The sequence below is a fragment of the Balearica regulorum genome, chromosome 20, assembly GCF_011004875.1.
Source record: "Balearica regulorum gibbericeps isolate bBalReg1 chromosome 20, bBalReg1.pri, whole genome shotgun sequence".
NCBI classification, from domain to species: Eukaryota; Metazoa; Chordata; class Aves; order Gruiformes; family Gruidae; genus Balearica; species Balearica regulorum.
In genome coordinates this window covers 12,447,110-12,467,921 of record NC_046203.1, presented here as the reverse complement: position 1 = coordinate 12,467,921, position 20,812 = coordinate 12,447,110, and the positions used below count along the sequence as shown (strand labels likewise).

Sequence of the window (20,812 nt, the reverse complement as noted above, 5' to 3'; positions counted from 1 at the left end):
GAATATCGATGTGCTGATATTCTGAGAGAGCAAGAGGAGTGTGGGGGAAGGATGTCACAGCTAAAATACAATATGCCAGAGGTTTTGCTGCAGATGGGGAACCCCGTGAACACCACAGATCTGTCACCGCCTTGGACCAGCTGATACTCTGCTCTGGTGACACCCCCCTGCAGTGCTGCATCCAGCTCGGGGGTCTCCAGGACAAGAAGGACATGGAGCTGTTGGAGTGAGTCCAGAGGAGGCCACGGAGATGATCCGAGGGCTGGAGCACCTCTGCTCTGGAGACAGGCTGAGAGAGTTGGGCTTGTTCAGCCTGGAGAAGAGAAGGCTGCGGGGAGACCTTAGAGCCCCTTCCAGTCCCTGCAGGGGCTCCAGGAAAGCTGGAGAGGGGCTGGTGACAAGGGCAGGGAGTGACAGGCCAAGGGGAATGGCCTGAAGCTGCAGGAGGGGAGATGGAGATGAGATGTGAGGCAGAAATCCTTCCCTGTGAGGGTGCTGAGGCCCTGGCACAGGGTGCCCCGAGAAGCTGTGGCTGCCCCTGGCTCCCTGGCAGTGGTCAAGGCCAGGTTGGATGGGGCTTTGGGCAACCTGGGCTAGTGGAGGGTGTCCCTGCCCATGGCAGGGGGGTGGGACTAGATAGGCTTTAAGATCCCTTTCAAATGAAACCATTCTGTGGTTCTATGATTCTATAAAACATCAGGAAGATGGTACCCAAAACCAAGATACTTTATGAAGAAATGTAGAATCTAACAGGCACACCTTTGCATTACGGTCACATGGAGAGTCCCCGTGAAAGAATGTGAAAACCTGTGACATCAGGCTTAGCTCACCATCAGATCCTGAATGAGAGAAACCCTCTAGTTGCAGTGAGCAAGGATGACCTGTTTCTCTCCCACATCCAAGGGAAATCCCAGCCATCCATCCTTATAAATTTTTTCAACATTGGTCAAGAGAGAGCTGACACATGGAAGCCTGTCTTCATAAGGGCACGGGAGGCTCCAGAACTCTGGTTACCAGCTCTCTCTGCACGTACACCAGCAGTGCTCATTCTCCTTGTGCTGAAGCCTACACAGCGATTGAGAGTGCACAGACTGCTGGTGAACGCACCCTGTGGCTCTGTGATCACTCATGAGATTTGGGCATCACAGTATCATCCAGCAATATACATTTAATTGGTGAATGAGAAACACCCAATTTGGTGTTTACCCAAACTGCACAGGTTTTCTTCCCAGCTGTGAGGAGACAGAGAGTACTTGATTGAACAAAAGGGCAGAGATGTGCAGATGGACAACGTCTGGTAACGACAAACTAACTGCTGACCTTTTTTTTTTTTTTTTTTAAAGCAAAATCAGTCTTGCAGAGCAAATTCATATCGAATCAGTAGTTCATCCCACAAAGCTGTGGCATTTTTGATCAGGAACCTGAAAGCTAGATTCAATGCAGTGTTGAATCATAGCCTTATGCAATTTCAATGCCTGCAGTGTCTTCTCCAGGCGAGATCCAGGGCTTTCATAGCCACTTTATACTGCCAGAGCAGATGGGGGTAAAAAAAATAAAAAAATTTCACACTTCATCTCTCAGACTCAAACAAGCACTTAAAAAAGCTACTGATAAGACTCTTCTGTGCTTCAGTAAGTCAAGTAGAGTTATTAGTACTACAATCATTTTTAAAACATCACCTTCACCAGTTACAGGATGCTCTTTATATTTTAATCACTAAAAAACTGGTTTGCACCACACTATTCACTTCTATGCAATACAGTAACACCAAAACCAGGGTTAGCCTCAGAGGCAGATTTCCATAATAAACCTGTTTTCATTAACAAGTCAAGCATATCACAAATATTTAAAATCTTTTAACTCAACACTTTCCTTGAATTGTGGCTTCCAAAGACCTATCCTTTAGCACTTACATAGTTTTGGAGTAAAGTGATTAAAAATGTGACTGAGAAACTGTGAATAATAAATTAAAATAACAAGCATGATGAGAGATCATATTATCTCCCAAGCAGACACAGAAGAAAGAAGCCAACAAGGCTGCAGTGGAATTTCTACCCCCAAGGCACTGTCCCATGACTGTCACTCCCTCCACCCTCTTCCATCTTACTTTTATAATTCCAGTGGATGCTGGTGACTTGGATCTCCTGAGTTGGAATATATTCCTCAATAAATTTCTTTCCTTGCAGTCGGTGCCAGAGTGTGGTTTTCCCAGTGTTCCTGTCCCCTCGGATGACAATTTTCACTGGGGAAAAGAGCAAGTAGACAAATAAAGTTGATTAAAAAGAAATGGAAGAATGCTGTGAAAAGCATGTTAACTTTCTGCAAGCATTATTCAGATGTAATTAGTTCTCCCATATTACACAGGCATGATGGGGTTTGTTAAAAAACATGAGCCTCAGTCATTAAAATTAGTGTTTATTCAGCTACTCACACTAGCTCAGCAGAACCAACGTCAAGATTGAATCTTCGGAATCTGTGTGTCAGCCAGCTAAGTCTCCGCTCCTCCCGTCTTCCTGCCTTTTCTACCTAGCCCTTACTCCTCTCTGCCATACCCTACCCCTTTACCAGGCTTCTCCTTCAACTACCTCCTCTGTCACTCCCATTTCTCCTTAAACCCTTCTCGTTCCTTGAGAAAACACTCACTTCCTAGACCCAGGTGCCCCAAGTCACTGAAGGCTCCAGGGCCAGCTCTCAGCTGAGCCGATGACGCAGGGCCCTGCTCCCCACATTCCACGGGGTCTGACTGAACCCCAGCACCGGTGCAACCATTCCTCTGGGACGGCGTTGGGGAGTCGAGAGGCAGCTTCTGGTGAACATCATCGCAGAGTTCAGCTGTCATCGCTCTTGGCTATCCCCGACTTTCTTGCACTGGGGGAGCATCCCCGTTTGCAGGGGAAGCAGAGCAAGATTGCGTATTGCTCTTCAGCTGCTCCAGCTCACAGCCCAGATGGTCTCAGGGCAATCTTTGGCAGGGGCAAAGGAGTTAACGTTCATGGGGGTCTACCTTAAACTGCTCCCAATAAATTCACCAAACTGCCTCTGTTGATGGCCACAGTTTGATTCAAATTAAATCAAGATCAGAAACAAGCTAAACTGACTCCTCTTTGGGGACATAAACTCACTTAAATAGCAGGGATAATAAGCCAAGAGAAAGTGAATCTCTGTGGGTCCTCCATGTGTCAGAGAGACAGTCTCTACTGCAGAAGCCAGCCCTTGGCTGGTTTTAGGTGCGGGCGTACCGATGGCACTCAGCAAAGGCATGCTCAGCAACTGCAGTCTCGGGGAAAGGCACAACAGCTCCACTTCCACCGACTGGCATCTCAGCCAGGGGCTGAGGCCACTCTGCTCACCTACCATCACGTGCCTGGGCTCGTGCACGTGCCTGGACCTGCAGCAAGGAAAGTCAGTCAATGGAGAAACTCCCAATGAAGTGTTCAAAATATCATAAACTGTACAGAACCCAGCAAAGTAACTTCTGTAACAATTAATATCATGAACTTTCCAGAGTGTACCCTAATGCTACCCTGTTCTTTCTGAAAACTGTACATGTTGTTTTCTAAATTTTCTGTTACATTAAGGGATTTTTATTTTTTTTAAATACTATCCTTGTTTCAAAGTGGCAACCATAAGGCTATTGGGAAATGTAAGCTGACTTGAATGGAATTTTTATGCTTGCATTTTGAATAGGAGCTATTATCCCCTAGAAAATGGGCCAGAGATACCTAATGGCAGATTCAGGTGATTAGCATTAGGTTGTGCATCATCATTTGGGCAAGGAAATCTCAGACTGAAGGCTGCCTTCTGTTGTAACTCAGGAGTTACTGCAGGTATTTCAGAGAAAAGTTCAAGAGGTAAACTTTAAGGTAAAACAGAAAACATACAAAGTCTGTGGAAGAGTTTTGTCTGGTGGAATTTTGTGCTGCAGTTCCACTGTGCTTTTGTTGTTGTGCACTGAGAGGTACTGCTGTTTGCTCTTTTACAGAGTTACGTGTTAAAGCAAAAGGATAATAAAGGCAAAAATGAGCACAGTATCTATAGGCTGACTTCACTTACAGGTCCCACAGCACCTCTGCAGAGACAACAAACCGCTTCCTGCATTACCTATCGCTGTGTGTGTAATTCTGTTTCCTACTTACAGATGGTGAAACAATCAATGGAGGATTCCTTTGATTTTTCTTAATTAATGCAGCAAGTCCATGGCATAGGCTGAATGCGATTCCATTTGTCCCCTTCAGAACCCAAGCCTTTCTAAGCACTCCCACTGCCCACCTTAGAGAGCCATTTTAAAATTCATATTCCCCCATGAAGTGCAGCAGGAGATACCGAAACAGTGAGTTTTAAGGGACAAACAGACTCTTCCTTAAATAGTTAGGCTGCTCCCAAGGTGCACTTTCAGGATCACTCCTGGGTGACTTGACTGTGAGCTCTCCCCAGAAGGGGCAATCTTACCTCCCCCGGACTTTCTAGTGCCAACAGCATTATTTATGCAGCTACACACTGAGTTGGTTCAAGGAACTGAACTGTCTGAAAGCTAACCCCGAAATTACTCCTTTTCAATTTTCGTCTCTAGCTCAAGTGCCCAGCTGCACGAGCAGTAGGAGCAGCACATGGGAGGCATGGCCGGAGTGGCAAGGAGATCATCCCACCCCGAGCAGCTCACATTTAGATCACCGGAGGGTGCTCGTGGCACCACTGCTCAGTTTGAACAGGTCCAACGGCCCTTTCCAGCTTCAGCACTCTCCATGTTAGGATCTCTTTCCTCTTACATAGTGCATGAGTTTTCACTGACTTTTTTTCCTGAAGAAAGAAAAAGTCTTTAAAAACAGAACAGGAAGAAGGCAGGTGATGTAAATCATTTTTAGTAAAACAAAAATTTGTATTTGGGACTTTGGCTGTGGCAGGTGTACTCAATGACAGGCACCTGCAAGGCAGGAAGAGCCAAGTGATGTTCAGGGCAGAGCCAGGCAGGTACCTCGCAGACCTGGGCTGCTTCTGTACATGGAAAGGGGACCAGTAATTATGGGTGAGCTTAGTACTGCTACCTACGGGACAGGAACAGTTGCTGCCTTATTTTAAGTCAAATTAGTACTTACTGCAAACAGGCATAGGTTTGTAGCAAAGACAGAAGAATTACCTGTGGGAAGAAGGGTAAGGATGGGGAGTAGATCAAGATGTGAGGAAAAAGCCAGACTAATCACTTTATTCATACTGTCACTGCATCAGGAAAAACAGAGAGATTTCCATTCTCCAGATGGGGAAATGGAAGCAGAGCGGTGAGGATGCAGGCCCAGAGAGCAGGTCTCAGACCAACTCAGAACTGGAATCGGGAACTCCCAGCTCTGCCTATATCCCTCCAGGACCCCGCAGCAACTAAGGATCTCAGACCCTGCAGCAAAGATCCTCAAACCTCCCTGCTAAGATTCCCCATTCGGAGGGTCATAACCTTGCCCTCATTATGGTCCTTGGAACTGTGACTACGAGGCTGCAATTCAAACGCTTTAAGCTGGTTCTGCTGCCAAAAGCAGCTCACCTGGTCTGCAGACACCCCAAGCACACTTCCCAGGGGAACAGGCCAGGCAGCAGTCAAAGCAGGTTTGCCACAAGTTGCACAAACACCTGTGTCAGCAGCAAACATGAGAAGGTGGGAAGCAGCAGGAAGAGGGGAAGCCTTTCTTTTGGGAGTAGTGCTGAATGAAAATACTTAAAACTACAGAGTCTGGGAACTACTATAAAAAAAACCACAAAAGAAGTATGGACTATAATGATTACCAAAAGGATATGTGGTATTAATTAAGTTTAGTCTTTTAAAGCACATTTTAGGCAGAAAAGTAATAAGTGAAGGGGCTGAAGGGACTTCTTGGAGCTGACTTTGGTATTCCAGCACTGGTAACTGCTCAGGGCAGGCCTGCAGCTCACCAGGAGGAGAGCAGCCCCTGCTCTGGGCACACACAGCAGCGCGGTTTGTCAGGTGGTGAGCACACTGGATGCAGTGATAAGAATAAAGCCCAGAGCAGAAAGTGTACCATGTTCTGGGCAACAGGACGGATGGATCTGATCCTTCAGCGCTTCCACGTCCTTTGCTCCTGTCACTGATCATCAAGAGATAACTCCCAGGGAACCCTCTTGCCAGTGTAACCCAACCAAAACCATTCAGTTCACCCTTGTTTGCCCATCATTGCCTTACATAAACTTTCACGTTTGAGTAACTGGTGCTGATACTTCCTTCTGTAATTCACCTCGTAATTTGTTTAAACAAGCACTGCTGCCAAAGGAATGAGATCCACCTCCCTCGCTCTCTGCCGAGCCTACTCGCTCCTGGCTGTGCTACCCTCCCTGGGCCAGCACAGCTGCCCAAGTGGTGATGCAGCAGATCTGCTCCAAGTTCAGGCTATCCCAAGAAGGGAAAAAAGAGCAAATTTTTACAAAGACTGGTTCCCCATACTTGGAACTGTGATCTCCCATAAACATGCAAGCAATTACATATATGGTACAGACCCACATCATTTTCATCTCTGTACCACAGTGCTCAGGGAACCCTGGTGTTATTTGGTGTTATTGGTACGTAAAACACAGGAGCTCTGTGCAGAAGATAAAGAGCAAATAAGGAGCGTGTGTGCTGGGAATGCAGTATGAAAATGCTTTTGTTTTGAAATAGGATTTCTCATGCAGAGGAAGTGACTGCTGCCGAGGGGCAATACTGGCCTTTGCTCTCATCATTTTATCAGAAATCTAAACCTACTGATGTGGTTTAGGCCCAGCTGGCAGCTGAGCGCCACACGCCGCTCGCTCACCCCTACCCCCAGCAAGATGGGGAGGAGAACGGAAAAACAACGGCAAAGCCTCGAGGGTTGGGATAAGGGCAGTTTACTGGGACAGCAAGGGAGAGGGAAAACAATCAACAACAGTATTGATAACAAATATTAACAATGGGTGATAACAGAGAACAAGTTACCAATCCAACAACTGACCGACCGGACGCTCGGCCCGTCCAGGAACCACGCCGAAACCAAGCTGAAACTGCGCCGCCGCCCCCTCCCCTGCCCGACTAGCCCCCTTTTATGTGAGCATGACGTCCCATGGTATGGAATAGCCCCCGGCCAGCTTGGGTCACCTGTCCTGGCTCCTTCTGACATTAACTCTGTCCTTGCCAGAACCAGGACACCTACCCACACTGCCACACTCTTCCTTTTGAAAACTTAACTGAGTGGGAGAGACACCGTCAAAACAAATCATTTTGGTTCAACTTAGAGGTGCATGCTATCCAGTGCTGGTAATCCTCAGTGCCATTAAAACACTGCACGATCTTCAGTATCCCCTCAAACCGGGGGGCTGTCTGGTTACAAAACGTACTTGACAGCCGTGAAGGCTGGCACGGCGTGGCCTGTTCTGGGCCCCACAGAGAGGCACCAAGAGTTGGGTGACAAGGCCCATGTCCCGGCCGTTTTCTGCCCACTTTATCAGCAAGCAACCCGAGGCACTCTCAGCACACTAAATATATTTCTGAGAAGGAAACACGCTTCAGTTTGTGATCAGTAATGGACTGTGAAAGCAAGGAAACATTTCTGTAAAACCAGTTGTCGCAGAATCCTTTGGTTTAGGTTCAGGCAGCTCCAGGGGAACAGGGGAGTTTTAAAGATCTCTGCTTATTAAAGGTAGCTACAAAACACATTTTGCACTCCTCTGCTGAATGTCATGTGTTTGGAGCATTGGCAACACATAGGATTTGCAGCTCTGCCCTTCCTGAGCAACAGCCCTTGCAATGACATTCCTGCAGAGCCCACCTTCAGCTGACACCACGATAACCCCATCGTGCTGGAACCTATCCCACCTACCCAGTGCCAGGGCTACGGAGGTACCTGAAAGCCCTTTTGAAAGTCTGCCTGTATCTCCTATAGATATTATACAACAGCAATCCCGGGAAGAGTTACTATGGAGATTGGAAAGCTTCCCTTAAGGCAGTGACAGAAAGCTGCAGTTTTATTCCAGATATGAAAGCAGTAACTAGAACACAAATCCTGATAAAAGAGGGCACAAACCAAAAAGCTTTCCCGAGGCTTTTGGTAACGAGACAAAAAGCAGCAAAGCTACAGTTGGTAGCTCAGCTGTTGGCATTTTCAGCCTTGCTGTATTAACAGCAAGCAGGTACACATCCACTCTTTGAGCTGTCCTCGCCGACTGCTGTGCCAGCAGGATGCAGCTGATCCGAACTGTCCGCAGCACAAACATTCAGTCTCTGACGAGTCAACTCCTTTCTCTTACATAATTCATGAGCTGGTATGTGCTACCTGATCTCAAACATGCACCAGTGAAGCACACAGATGTGCTCTGGTCTGTGAGCTGCACGACCCGGTCTTTAGCCAGCAGATCTCCAGGTAGGTGTTTAACAGTGCAGTGCTGTACGCCGAGGCACAACAGTTTGATCCTCACCGTGTCTTTCACTGCAGATCGAGTCTCTGAACCACCACGCTGCACTTCTGTTCACACTCATGACTGATTGCTAAGACACTAATTTTCCAAATGAAGCACTACTGGCATACCTAACATGTGCTATGGATAAAAGCACCAAACGTTCTCCCTAGTAAAGGAGAGAGCTTCACCACAATTCAGTTCAAAAGCACAGTCAATAGTGATAATACTAAACAAAGCAAAAGAAGCCCCAAACCCCAAAGTGCAAACCTCTCCCTTCACGTTCTGTTTCAGATCCAACATCAGCTCTATTCCTCCAACACGTGTGCCTTTACAGAAATTACTGAGTGCCACGTCTACCAATCAGTCTCCCTCCCAGCTGCCAATCTCTCGGCCTCCTGCAATCTGCCCTCGCTGTCTGCCTGGATCCACACAGACGAGCTGATACTCACAGCGCTCTCTGGTACCATATCTATTTTCAGCAAGGATGACATAACCACCATCCCCCTCTCACAATTGTTACTCTGGGATGTATTTCATATACTTGCAGTGCCCTCTGGAAACATTATATTAGAAACAACCTTTACTGAGCTTCAATGGAAAAACACAACTCCAAGCCTCAACACTGAAAGGAAAAAAATTCTGAAAACGTTCCCTGAGAAAAGAGCAAATGCATCCGTTGCAGAAACAGTCAGTCAGAATGAAATTATGTACGAAGGGCACATAAAGGCGTACATCACTCGCCTTTTATTAAGGCCTGGCAGGGCAGAGCTTTTCAATAGACCCTTATCACGTAACCACTAGAGCTTAATTATAAATACCATTATCCTGGGATGCAGGGAAGGTCACCCACACACTCGGGGGAGTTACCCTCTTGATGCTTTAACTGCCACTAATTGATTTACAAGGTACTCTCTCTTGTGCCACAGTCAGCGGAACGCAGGCAGCCGCTCAGGACATCTGCTGACTGGGGACACTGCTGCACTACAGGTTCCCAAGTCTCGCACAGAAAGACAAAAGTTTCCCATCCCTTACTCCTCCCACGTTTCCGCAAGCTCCAACACTTAATTGCGAACTTGGCTTTGGATGAATTCTGGCAAAAGCACCATCATGCACAAGGAGAGCACTGGCATTCCCCAGCCCCACCGGGGTCCGTGGGCACCGAAGGGCATCACGCGGGACGGACCCATGCTCATCTCCCGCCCGGGGCTGGCTGTGCCCCCCGACAGACCCCCCCAAACTGGGCTCCGACTCACTGTTATACTGGACTCCCTTGGCAAACCTCCTCTGCAGAGCCTGGTTCATGGACTGCAGCCCCGCAGGGATATTCTTGTCTCTGACCGGAGTCTGGTCCGAGCCCACCAGCTTCTTCAGGGCTGAGAACATCTTTCTGGTCCCACACCTGCGCCACCACCTCCAGGAAAGGGCTGCTGCTCCGGGGCTCAGGGGTAGGGCGGCCCCGGGGGGGGCATGAGGGGGTCGCGGCTCGGGGGGGAAAGAGCAGGTAAATCAGGGCTGGAGCAGGGCTGGTCCGGCCATGAGGGGCCTCCCGAGCTCGGCAGAGCGGATGTGTGCGGGCTGAGCTCGGCCCGGCCCGGCCCGCCGCGGCGAGGAGGGGGCTCAGCCGGGGCCCCGCCGAGTGCCGGGGGAGGGGACGCTAACCGGGCATGGCCCGGGGCTGGGGAGGCGCGGGGAGACGGAGAGAGGGCTCCTGCCGGCGGCGGTAGGGCCGGTGCGGCGACTCAGCCCCGCCGGGTGCCACCGCTCGGGGCCGGGCGCGGGGAGCGGAGGCGGCACGGGGCTCCCGCCGCCGCCGCCATCTTGCCTCTTCCGCCTCGCTGCTGGAGGACGGGGCGCGCGCGGCGCCGGCTACGGCGGCCGGCAGGGGCCAGGAGGACGCGGAGCGCGGCCGGCGGCGGGGCCCCCCCACGCGTGTCCTGTGCCCGCGGGCCGAGGCCCGCCCTGGGCGCGACCCCCAGCACCCCCTGTGACCCTGCGGCCCCTTGTCACCCTCGTCACCCTCCCAAGACCCCCGCAGTCCCCTCACGTGACCCCCATAACCCCCGTCATCCCCGCCTGGGACCCCCATAGTCCCCCAAGACTCCCCCAAGACCCTTGCAATCTCCTCCCGTGACCTTCATAGCCCCCCCACCCGTGACCCCCATAAACTCTGTAACTCCCTCCTGGGACCTCCATAGCTGCCCCATGACCCCCATAACCCCCTCCTGACCCCCCAGCATCCCTGCCCCCCCCCCCTTCTGATCCCTTCCTGGGACCCCCATAGCCCCTGTAATCCCTTCCTGTGACACCCCCGTTTTACCCCTGGGACCCTCATAACCCCGTAATTCCCTCCCGTGACCCACTATAACATCTGTAATTCACTGCTGTGACCCACCGTAGACCCCTTTGAGCCCTAAACCCCACAGTCCCCCCCTGTGGCCCCTCAGCATCTCCTCTGACACCCCGTAATCCCTTGCTGTAACCTCACGTAGCCCCCCCGTGATCCCCATCCCTCCCCATGATCGCTGTCCTGGCCCATGACCGGGGTCCCCCTGGTCCCACCAGCTCCATGCAGCAGCAATTATTCCTCCTGCCACCCCCTTCCCACCACTGGCCCCTGGGAAATGGGGGGGCAAAGCCCACACAGCGGGACGCCCTTAGCCCCTCGGTGCCCTGGCTGGCCACCCCAGGACTGCATTGGCAGAGGGCAGCGGGCTGAGTGAGCAGACAGATGATCACTGGGGAGCACTCAGCAGCCCCAAAAAGGAGGCAGCCCCAAAAAGGAGGGGAACACCCCACTGGGGAGGCCAGCAAGGACCCCACAGCATCCCCTGCCCCTCCTGGACCCCCCATCCTGCTCCCCACCAGCTTGAGGATGGACACTGGGCTCGTTGGTCACATTAGAGACATTTATTGCTGGAGGCATCTCCTGTGCTGCTGGCACCTGCTGGCACCCTCCTGCCAGGCCCCGGTGCTGGGTGCCGGCAGCTCGTCCTCCGCCCGCGTCAGTTTGACAGATGCAGGAACTCCTCGTCCTCTGCAAGCAGAGAGACACAGGGTGATGGACAGACCCACGGACCCCCTCCTTGCCCTACAGACAGACAGTGATGGCTGATGCTCCCCACTTTGTCCCTGCTGTCAGTGATTGGGGGACCCTCTGCGCACACCCATGCTGTCCTGGGATGTCACTTCGTGTCCCACTGCCCGCCACAGTGGCATTAATGCACTTTATATTGGTGATGGGTTAATAAAAGATGGGTTCTGCCCTGAGACGCATTACTCTGGCCCCATCTCCCATCCATGGGGGCACGGCAAGCCCCTGGCTCCTAACCCCTGGGAGCAGGCTCGCCCAGGGCTGGCGGTGGTTGAAGACTCCCTGAGCTCGCCCCTCTGTACGGAGAGATTTCCCCTGCCAGGCTCCCGAAAACCTGCTTGTCCATCCATCCCGAGGGCCGAGTGTGTCTCCCAAGGAGGATCGATATGGAAACCCCTGCACTGAGTGGAGCCGGAGGGTCTGGCAGGTGTACACAGAGGCTGCACCCCCGGTGGGGACTCAGGTTTGGTCCTCATTTGGCATCAGGGTCCCTAAACCCACCCAAATCTTTCAGCCACTCTTCCCTCACTGGCATGCCCTGCCCGGGCGTTGTCGCCTGCACTGCTCCCCACCACAGCCCAGCCTGCTCCTCACCGCACCCCAGCCTGCTTGGGGCCGTTCCCCGTTTCATCAAGAGGGACCTTGAAGTTCAGTCCTGGCCCCAGCACGTCTGCAGCCTATAGAGCCTGTGCAATACTGTCTGTAGGGTAAGGACCATATTCCTCAGTCCGTCAGAGTCCCCGACCCAGGACAGGCCCATCCCAGGCACAGCACAAACCCATCCCAGACCCACCCTAGACCCATAACAAGCCCGTCCCAGGCTTCTCCCAGACCCAGGACAGACCCATCCCAGACTTACCCAGGGCCCAGGACAGACCCATCCTGAACCCATCCAGACCCAGGACAGCCCATCCCAACCCCAGGCAGACCCAGCACACTCAGACCCAGCCCAGAGCAGGACAGTAGATGGGGCAGGCTGCTGCCCTGGCTCCCCCAGCACAGCACGGTGCAGTGCGGGCAGGGTGCGGGCAGGGTGCAGGCAGGGTGGAGGTACCTGCCAGCGGAGGAGCCCCGCAGTACTCCTTGCACTCCTTCTCCGAGTAGAACTGGTTCCCGTTGCCCTTGCAGCCTCCGTAGCTGAACGTGATGCACTTGCCCTGAGCGGCGTCGAAGGCCCAGCGCGTCACCGGCTTCTGGCAGGGACCCTGGACGATGGGCAGCCTGCAGGCAGCTGTGGGGACAGGGGCTGCTCTGAGGGCAGGGGGTTCAGGGCATCCCCCATACCTCCCACGCGGGGCTCAAGGCCGCTCTCAGATCCCCTCTGACGTCTCAGCAAAGGCACCTCCCATGCCCGCACCCCACCAGGATGTCTCCTGGTCACGCTGCTCACCCTCCGTCCGGCACGCCTGCAGGCACTCCTTCTCCGAGTAGAAGTTGTTGCCGTTGCCCAGACAGCCGCCGTAGAGGAAGGTTTCGCAGGCCATGGAGGAGGAGTTGTAGAAGAAGCGGGAGAGCATCCCGCTGCATGGCCCGGCGTCCTGGCTCAGCCGACACGAGTCTGTGGACGAGCGCGGCAGGGGCTGTCACAGGCAGAGGGGGACGCGGGGCAGGGGGAGGTCCGATGCAGCCCCCTTCCCTGGGACGTACCTTCCTTATTGCCAGTGTAAGGGAGCAGGGGTCCTGCGGCCGAGCCCTCCTCGGGGGGCAGGACTGCTCTCCGGGCCCTCTGTGCGGGGAAGGAAGCACAGAGCTGCCGTCAGGCCCTGTCCGTGGGACCTGCTGCCTGCCCCATCGCTCCCCGCCATGGTGCTGAGCTCCCTCCGGACCCCTGCTGTCCCCAGGACAGGCAATGTCGGGGGCAGCTCTGCCGGGTGCTGCAACCCATCCAGGCAACAACCCTCCTCGGTGCTCCCAGCACATCTCCAGTCATTGATCTTGGGTCAACAGGCTGTGATCCCTTCACACCTCACAGTCTTCCCAGCCCTGTGCTCATCCCAAGTGGGCACCAGGATCATGTATTTTGAATAAAGTCACCCAAAGTGCCCCAGTCATGCCCTGTGCTGGGCTGGGCAGATGTCTCTCCTCTCACTGATGCAGGGTGTCCTCCAGATGTGTTACCTGCCCTCAAGACATCTGGGCTGCTCCTCCCATGAAAGTCCGATTCCCTCTTGAAAATCCTTCTAAACTGAACCGTGTGAGATCGGGAGGTGCTGGGTGACTGTAGCCAAAGGTTCAGTGGGGCACCAAGCTGCCTCCCCATCCCTGGAGGGGTATCCACAGCCTGGCTGGGGCACCCACCACTAGGCAAGGAGGAAGGAGACACCAAGCTCCACATGTGGCAACTTTCACCCCGTGAAAAAATCAGAGTAGGAAAGGAGTGTTGCCTTCCACTTGGAAACGAGCCCTGGTGCCCACCAGCCCTGGGACCCTCACCCTGCAGCCCGCGCCTGCCTGTGCCCCCATCCTCACAGGCAAAGCCCATCAGCAGAGATGAAAGAGCATCTCCCAGGGCAGTCAGCAGAGCCACTGCCCAAACAATGTGTCCTGCCCACAGACCCTGGTCCCCAGATACCAGATCTCTAGTAGCTTTGGCTTGGAGAGGATGTCCCCAGCCTTGATCCATCTCAGGAGGTTCTGGGATGGACCGCTCACCTGGGAGGCAGTTGCAGTCTCCTGAGGAATGCATTCACCTGGCCCAGATGACAGGAGACAAGATCAGCAGCGTGAGAGGCGAGGCGTCCTGACACACTCATCTCAGTGTGGTCCTGCACCATGCACACACAGGACCCCAGAGAAGGGGACACCCTCCCAGTTTCACCCCAATGTTCTTCCCCTTTTGCTGCTTTCCACCTTCCACTCGCAGGAACACCATCCTAGAATCCCCACACCCACCTGCATCATGCTATCACCTTCTGCACCCCAAGGTGAGCAAGGAGCTCCACAGGTCCTGGGAGCACCCAGTCATGGGGAGCAGTCATGAGTGTCCCTGGGTGTCCTGCGCCCTCGTCCCAGCACAGCGTTGTGGGGTGCATTGACCTGCCAGCCCAGCAAGGATCCCACCGACAGGAAGCTGGCAGAAGCCTGGCTGATACGTGACCTTGTCTCCTTCCCATCCCATCCTACCAAAGCCCTCGTCTCTCCTCTCTCCATCCTGACTGTACCCCCTTCTCCCCAGCCTCGCACACCAAGAAGGAGCAGCCCCAGTGCACTGGCATGCCAGGGGACAGGCAGTGGGAAAGGCGTGTGCCTCATGGTGGGTTACCTCTGTTGGCCAAGATGAAGATGGAGTCTGCGGGGATGCCCATCTCTAGAGCCAGCTGCTGGAAAGACTCGATGAGGTCCTCCCGCAGCTCCGGGCTCCTCCCTGGGCGAGGGAACAGGCTGTGAGCAGGGCTGGCATGGGACACGGTCTGCATGCAGTGTCCCAACCACCACTGACCTGCAGAGCTCAGGCAGCTGCAGGCAGGCTCAGTACCAGCCTCCTGGTCCTACCCAACCTCTCCTCCATTATTCTTGACCAGCCTTGACCAAGGGCTTGGACAAAGTGGTTTTAACATCTCTCAATCATGAAAGACATTGCCTCCTGCCACTTCAGGGCCTGGGTTTCTTCCAAGCAGATATTGCTGCCTTCATCCCAAACAATGGGCTGGTTTGGATGTTCATTGTGTGATGTGGCTGTAAGCTGAGATATGGCTCAGCGCCGAGGATGAGCTGGTCCAAGGCATCACTTCCAAAGCCATGGTCAGGTCCCTTAAGGCCAAGGGACCTGAGGAACCCTTGGGTGGTGTTTCTGAGCTGCACTGCTCCACCCCAGAGCCTGCTCGCCCACAAGTGCCATAGCCAAACATACCGTACAGCTTCAGGGTGGTGCTTGGGCCAAAACTACTTTTCTTCTTCATCAGAATGACAGCATATTCTTCGTAATTGGTGCGGAGCACATAGGACCGGATAGACACATCCCATTCTGGTGGCACAGAGACACAGGGGACATCATTCCTGCCCCTCAGGGAGAAACAGGGCAGTGTAAGCCAGCCCCAGAGCTGGGGGCTGAAATCAGTCAGCTAATTCAAGAAAACAGCTGATTTTGGGGAAGCAGACGCTGATACAACCCTGACTCCCTTCAGGCTCACCAGCCTCTTCTTAGTTGAGGGGACTGGAAACCAAGGGTTTCGGACAACTGAGATCTCACCAACACAGCCTGCCCCAGCTTGGGACTCCAGGGATGGGAGGGATCTGGTGAAACATCCGTAGTCCCGTGCCTATGCAGGGACAGTATTGAGACAGCCTCTTTCCCCCAACTTCCCTCCATACTGGGTGGTAATGACCCAAACTGTGACATGGCTTCTGAGCCCTGCTCTCCTGCGCCCCTTCCCCAGCCGCCGAGCGCTGATTCCCATTGCCCAGACACGTCGTAGCTCTCGGGACCGAGCAGGTCGGCAGGGAGCCCAACTTACTGGGGTTATAGTAGGTGTATTTGCCGGGGGTGCTGGTTTTCTGGTACTCCCCTGAGACGTGCGTGCAGTCACCTTGCCTGGAGGGAGGAGGAAAACAATCAGTTGCTCAGAGTGATCTTTTTTCCTGGTTATTGCATGAAAATCATGTCTGGGGTACTGAGGCCATGGCATGGGACCCCCAAAATCCTCGTGCCCAAGGCATTGGGTATTTGAGCCCAATCCAGCCCCTCCTCAGGGCTCTGATGCCAGCCAGAGCAAGCAACCCCTGTGTCTTGTCCCAGCCCCTGGGAGACAGAGCACCCCTGGGTGGGGTGGCTTTGGAGGAGGCTCGAGCACCCACGGCAGTGCCACGTACCGCAGCCTGGTGCTGGCAGTGCTGATCTGGTTGGCGCTGGGGCCAGGGCCCAGCACCAGCGTGCCCATGCTGAACTTCTCCTTGTAGTTCTTCATCCATTTGCAGTTTGTGCCGATGGCGATGTCGTACCACTTCCCGTACATCTGAGGGGAGAAGAAAGGGACATCACCACCACAAACCCTTTCCACCGAGGTGGTACAGCTCCTGGTTTTCTGCAGAGCTGAAATATTCACAGCCCAGAGAGCAGCTGGGGGGTGATGGTGCAGGGTGCCAAGGCCAGAACTGACGCAGGATTTGGGAAGCGGATCAGCACAGAGCAGGATTTTCCCTCCAGGCAGGGCTGGAGGCATCAGGCTGGCATCCCCCCCCGTGTGTCCTGGGGGAGCCAGACCCAGGCACATGTGGGCTGAGCAGGGCCTGGCAGGGGACAGAGCTGCCTGCGGGAAATCTCCCAGGCAGCCTGCATCCCGCATGAATCCTGCGTGGTGGGGCTGCCCACAGGCCCTGCCCGCACCTCTTAGTCCGGGCAGATCGACAGATATCCATGGGATTCACCTGCCCCAGCCGCTCAGGCTCCAGCCGCCCTGCCAAGGCATTTGTGGGGTGAAGACATCCCGAAGGCTGGTGCTGCTGGGTGGCACCCCCCAACCAGCACCCAGGGAAGGCCACACAGCCAATGCCTGTCCCACACAGCCTGACGTGGGCTGGGGTAATATCTCCCTCCTTTCTGGAAAAAATGAAATAAAGCCTCCCCCCATCCCATCTTCCCCCAGAATGAAGGAACCACAAGCCGCTGTTACCCGCTCAGCCTCAAAATTCTCCTGCACTTGGATATCCTCATCCTGGTCCCCAACAGGGGTCCCGCTGGCCGCAGTAAAGAGGAGGAGGAGGGAAAGAAGACCCCAAAACATCATGGCTGGTGGCTTCCGAGTGCTGCTGAACCCCAGCGCACCCGTGGGATCCCGGACTCTGCGCTGTCACCACTGCGCAGCAGCATGACCTTCAGACCGCAGCCAGCGGGGCTGGCCAGCCTGGCTGGGGGGGGGGCTTGCCAGGGGGCGTGGAGCAGCTGGTGGTCCCACATGGCCCCGGCCGTGCAGCCCTGGGCTTCACTGCTGCCCTCGATGGTGGTGGGGATTTGCAGAGACCTGGTGTGGATTGCAGGAGGGGAGACGTGCATCCTCACACCGTGCCAGGCTGAGCTCCTCACCCTCACCTGTTCCTACACCACCTCTTGGCCCAGACGTGGGGCCAGGACCTGCCCATCTCCTTTAGTCTACCTTGGGATTCATATTCCTGCCCTGGCATCCTGCAAAGAGCCCTGATGGTGCCCTGAGCCCAAGCAGACCAGCCCGACCCTGCAGGAAGGAGAGGAGAGGACCAAGGGGTCCCCAGCGCTCACCCCAGGCTGCCTAATCCTGACCAGTGTCCATGGAGAGCAGAGCCCACACTGCCCGCTCCCCTTCTGGACCCCCTTTCTGAGGGGTCCCAAGCCAGTGGCCAACGCCTGGGAGTGGGACCCGGCTGGGTGCCGTGCCCCCCATGGCCGAGGGTCCCCAGGCGTGGGAGGCATGGGAGGAGTGGGGCATGCTGTCCCTCCCCACCACTGTTTGCCTTTGCAGGATGATTAACTGAAACCAAACAGCCCGAGGGAAACGGCAAACAGAGCAAAGGGCAGGAACTCCTCTCCGGGTCGGCCCCTGGCCCAATATTTACAGAGAAGGGCCAGAGCCCGAGGCACGCTTGCAGGAGCCGGCCGGACTTTCACCCCTCGTGTCCACCACGGGCCACCGACGGGCCCTTTGGTAGGACCGATGGATGCGCTGCCCGGTCACTGCGGGCTGTGGGGAGGCAGCGGTCCGGGCAGGGACAGCCTGAGCATCTCCTCGCACATGTCTTCGTGCCACATCTGGGGCGTCTTTGGGAGCATGGGGGAAATCTGGGGCAGAGACTCCTTTAATGAGCCCACCTCGTTAACCTGCCCCGTGCTTCTCCCTCTCCGGAGGAGTCCGCCTCGGCCCAGAAACATCCCCGGGGTCCAGCCCCCCCCGGGCTGGGGCTGCGGGAAGCCGGGGCTGGCCCGGGGGACCCTCCCCGCGCAGGGGTCCCCGCTGCCCCCCCCGCCCCTCCAGCGCTAGGTGGCAGCCGGCGGTAAGGAATGACAGCCCGGCCCCGCTCCCCGGCCCCGCTCCCCGCCGCGCTGCAGCCCCCGGCCGGCCGGGGGGACCCCGCTGCGCCCCCCCGGGGCGGCCCCTCCTCCGGCGGCAGGGGCCGGGGCAGGTCCCCGGGCAGCGGCGGGCAGAGCGGGCTGGCAGCGACGGGCAGCGGGGGCTGACGGCAACGGGCAGCGGGAGCCGGCCCCGGGAATCGCTGTTGGCTGCTCACAGCGGGCAGGAGCCCCGCGCTGTCCTGGCGGGCAACAGGCAGCAGTCAGGGGGCCCGCGTGCTGCCCGTGCGGGGGAACGGGCCTTCCCATGGCGCTCGTGCGCAGAAATGCACCGTGGGGCAAATGCATCCAGACGGGAACAGACCCAGGTGTGAACAACGCGGGACGACGCTCCTCAATGTCCTCTCTGGGCACCAGCCTGCTTTACCGGGAGCACACGGCCCACGCTGGGACCTGGCGGGGGCGGGAGGAGGATGCGTGTCTCTGCCATCTCCTGCGGCTGCTGCTCTGCTCCTTTCCTGCTGCTGCTGGTGCCGGGGGCAGAGGGGGGAGCGGAGGGAGCTGTTCCCTTCCAGAGGGCAACAGCTGGGGAAGCTGCAGGCCTGGAGCATATCCAGCCCGGTCCTCTCCTCTTCTGTACCCATGAATGCAGTGTGTGGCTGTGACCATTGGCCTGTGGGCACCATCCTCGCTGGGAAAGCTGGGGAGCAGCTGTGCTGACTGCAGAACTCGGCTTGTGCACGTTGCCTGTGCTGAGAAAGGCCAGGGAAGTGGTGCAACGCCCCATCTCCTGTTCACCTCCGAAAACACGCTCGCTGTCCCCGTCCCTGAGGCTGCAGCTGCGTTCGTGCCAGGATCACTGAACGGCTGCTTTCACAAGAACGGGGATGGAGAAACCCCTCACGCTGCCAGGGCACAGGGCTGTGATGGAGCCTCTTCAGGGCACGGCTCTCCCAGGAGGGGGGCTGCTGGGACCTGGGGTCTGGAGCCCTGAGCTCTGGGGTCCCGTGCATGGCAGCCCTGGGAGGTGGCTCTGGGTGCTCAGGGAGGGACATTCCTGCGGATTGCTCTGGCGGGGACATGGGCAGCAGCGGTCCTGTGGGAGCTGTGGGGCACGAGCAGCTGCCAATTCGCAGGAAGTTTAGAAAACGCTTTGCTTTCAGACCAGTTTGAACAGAAACCAAACGTAGGGAGAAACCACCAGAAAATTCCTGCAGACCGAATCTTCCCAGCCCCACCGGTGCTGAGAGATCCCAGCCCCAGCAGCCCCCGCAGGGCCAGGCAGTGCCACAGGGCACCGTGGGGCTGGCATGGGGGCAGGAAGCACGGCAGAACCTGGGGCACCACGAGCACCATGAGCAGCACCCTAAAGGCCCATGCCCTGACCTGGTGGCTGGTGGCACATGAGGCAGACCCCCGCAGAAGTGATGGCCACCAGGACTCAGCATCCAACAGTGGAAAAAGGAGATGCTGTTTACTTACACGGACCTGACTCCCCTCCTCTCCCAGTCCCCACCAGCTGTATTATGGGTCAGAGGACACATTCCTACCTGGTCCTTTCAGTGTCCTTTTATGAACCTGTTGTCCATGAGCTTGTCCAGTCCCTTTCCCCTTTCTGAACCTGCCAGTGTCGCCTGGCTCCTTTCCCCCCATGGCAGCAAGCTCTAGACATCCAAACCCTGCTATGTAAAGAAGTTTCATATTTTCTGTGTTTTAAACCCATCACCCATTAGCGCTCCTTACTCCAAGGATTGCTGGAGTACTGCAGTTCCGTGCTCATCTTGTCCACCACCTTCATGATTTTGCCAGCCTCAGTCATGTTCTCCCTTGATCTTCCCCTTTCTGAACAGAGGAGTCTCAGCCTTTCCAGTCCGCTCTCATACGACAGGTGCTTCGTCTCCTCTGTTATTACAGAGCAGGTCCAGAGAAAGTCAACTGCTCTGTCTCCTTCTTGAGCTGTGAAAACCAGAGCTCAAGCACACAGCACCCAAGATGAGGGCTTACCAAGGTTTTCTAGTTTCTGCAGAACACTTTCCATCTTGTTACAACGCCCTTCTTGATCACACAACATTTTGATGACTTCTTTGGCTGCTGCTGTCCATTAACAATTGTCTGAAATCACGAGGTCAGTGATGGCTCCCAGCTCTCCTCCTGAGTTTATCCACCTGTCCTGAGCTCCATGCTGCTGCCCCGCTCTGATAGCTTCTCCCTTGAAGCATCACCTTCATTTCTCTACACCAAAGCTCACCTGCTGCCTCTTTGCCCCTCAGTTTTGTGAGGTCCTTCTGAACTCCTTGCCATCAGCACAGCCTTTGGCCATCCAGAAGAACTCAGCG

At 55.3% G+C, this 20,812-nt stretch overlaps 2 protein-coding genes across 3 annotated transcripts in view; both read right to left on the bottom strand.

Moving 5' to 3' along the window:
- Nucleotides 1–10,257, bottom strand: part of RABL6 (RAB, member RAS oncogene family like 6) — a 60,032-nt gene extending 49,775 nt beyond the window's left edge. Inside the window, exons 1-3 of one of the 2 annotated variants that reach the window (XM_075772101.1) lie at nucleotides 9,663–9,801; nucleotides 4,661–4,797; nucleotides 2,108–2,242 (exon numbers count right to left, since the gene is read on the bottom strand). Coding sequence is in view for 1 of the 2 variants with exons in the window: in XM_075772100.1 (XP_075628215.1) it covers nucleotides 2,108–2,242; nucleotides 9,663–9,792 (265 nt within the window). In the remaining variant the exon portion in view is untranslated. Of the gene's footprint in view, nucleotides 1–2,107; nucleotides 2,243–4,660; nucleotides 4,798–9,662 lie in introns of both variants that reach the window. The other variant, XM_075772100.1, reaches the window with a different exon arrangement.
- A 1,044-nt stretch (nucleotides 10,258–11,301) lies between these two features.
- Nucleotides 11,302–17,312, bottom strand: AMBP (alpha-1-microglobulin/bikunin precursor). The gene is made up of 10 exons (XM_010308453.2): nucleotides 17,110–17,312; nucleotides 16,310–16,452; nucleotides 15,955–16,031; nucleotides 15,351–15,464; nucleotides 14,763–14,864; nucleotides 14,153–14,190; nucleotides 13,148–13,226; nucleotides 12,891–13,058; nucleotides 12,555–12,731; nucleotides 11,302–11,443 (listed from the first exon to the last, which is right to left on the bottom strand). The coding sequence occupies exons 1-10, from the start codon at nucleotides 17,221–17,223 to the stop codon at nucleotides 11,412–11,414; spliced, it is 1,044 nt and encodes a 347-aa protein (XP_010306755.2). The 5' UTR covers nucleotides 17,224–17,312; the 3' UTR covers nucleotides 11,302–11,411.
- Nucleotides 17,313–20,812: the final 3,500 nt, after the last annotated feature.

Excerpts from the sequence above, each read along its gene's own strand:
- AMBP (XM_010308453.2), bottom strand. The coding sequence starts at position 17,223 with ATGATGTTTTGGGGTCTTCTTTCCCTCCTCCTCCTCTTTACTGCGGCC. Across the intron at positions 15,465-15,954 it reads ATACACCTACTATAACCCCA|AATGGGATGTGTCTATCCGG; the intron begins GTAAGTTGGGCT and ends CTGTGCCACCAG. Across the intron at positions 14,191-14,762 it reads CTTCATCTTGGCCAACAGAG|GTGAATGCATTCCTCAGGAG; the intron begins GTAACCCACCAT and ends CATCTGGGCCAG.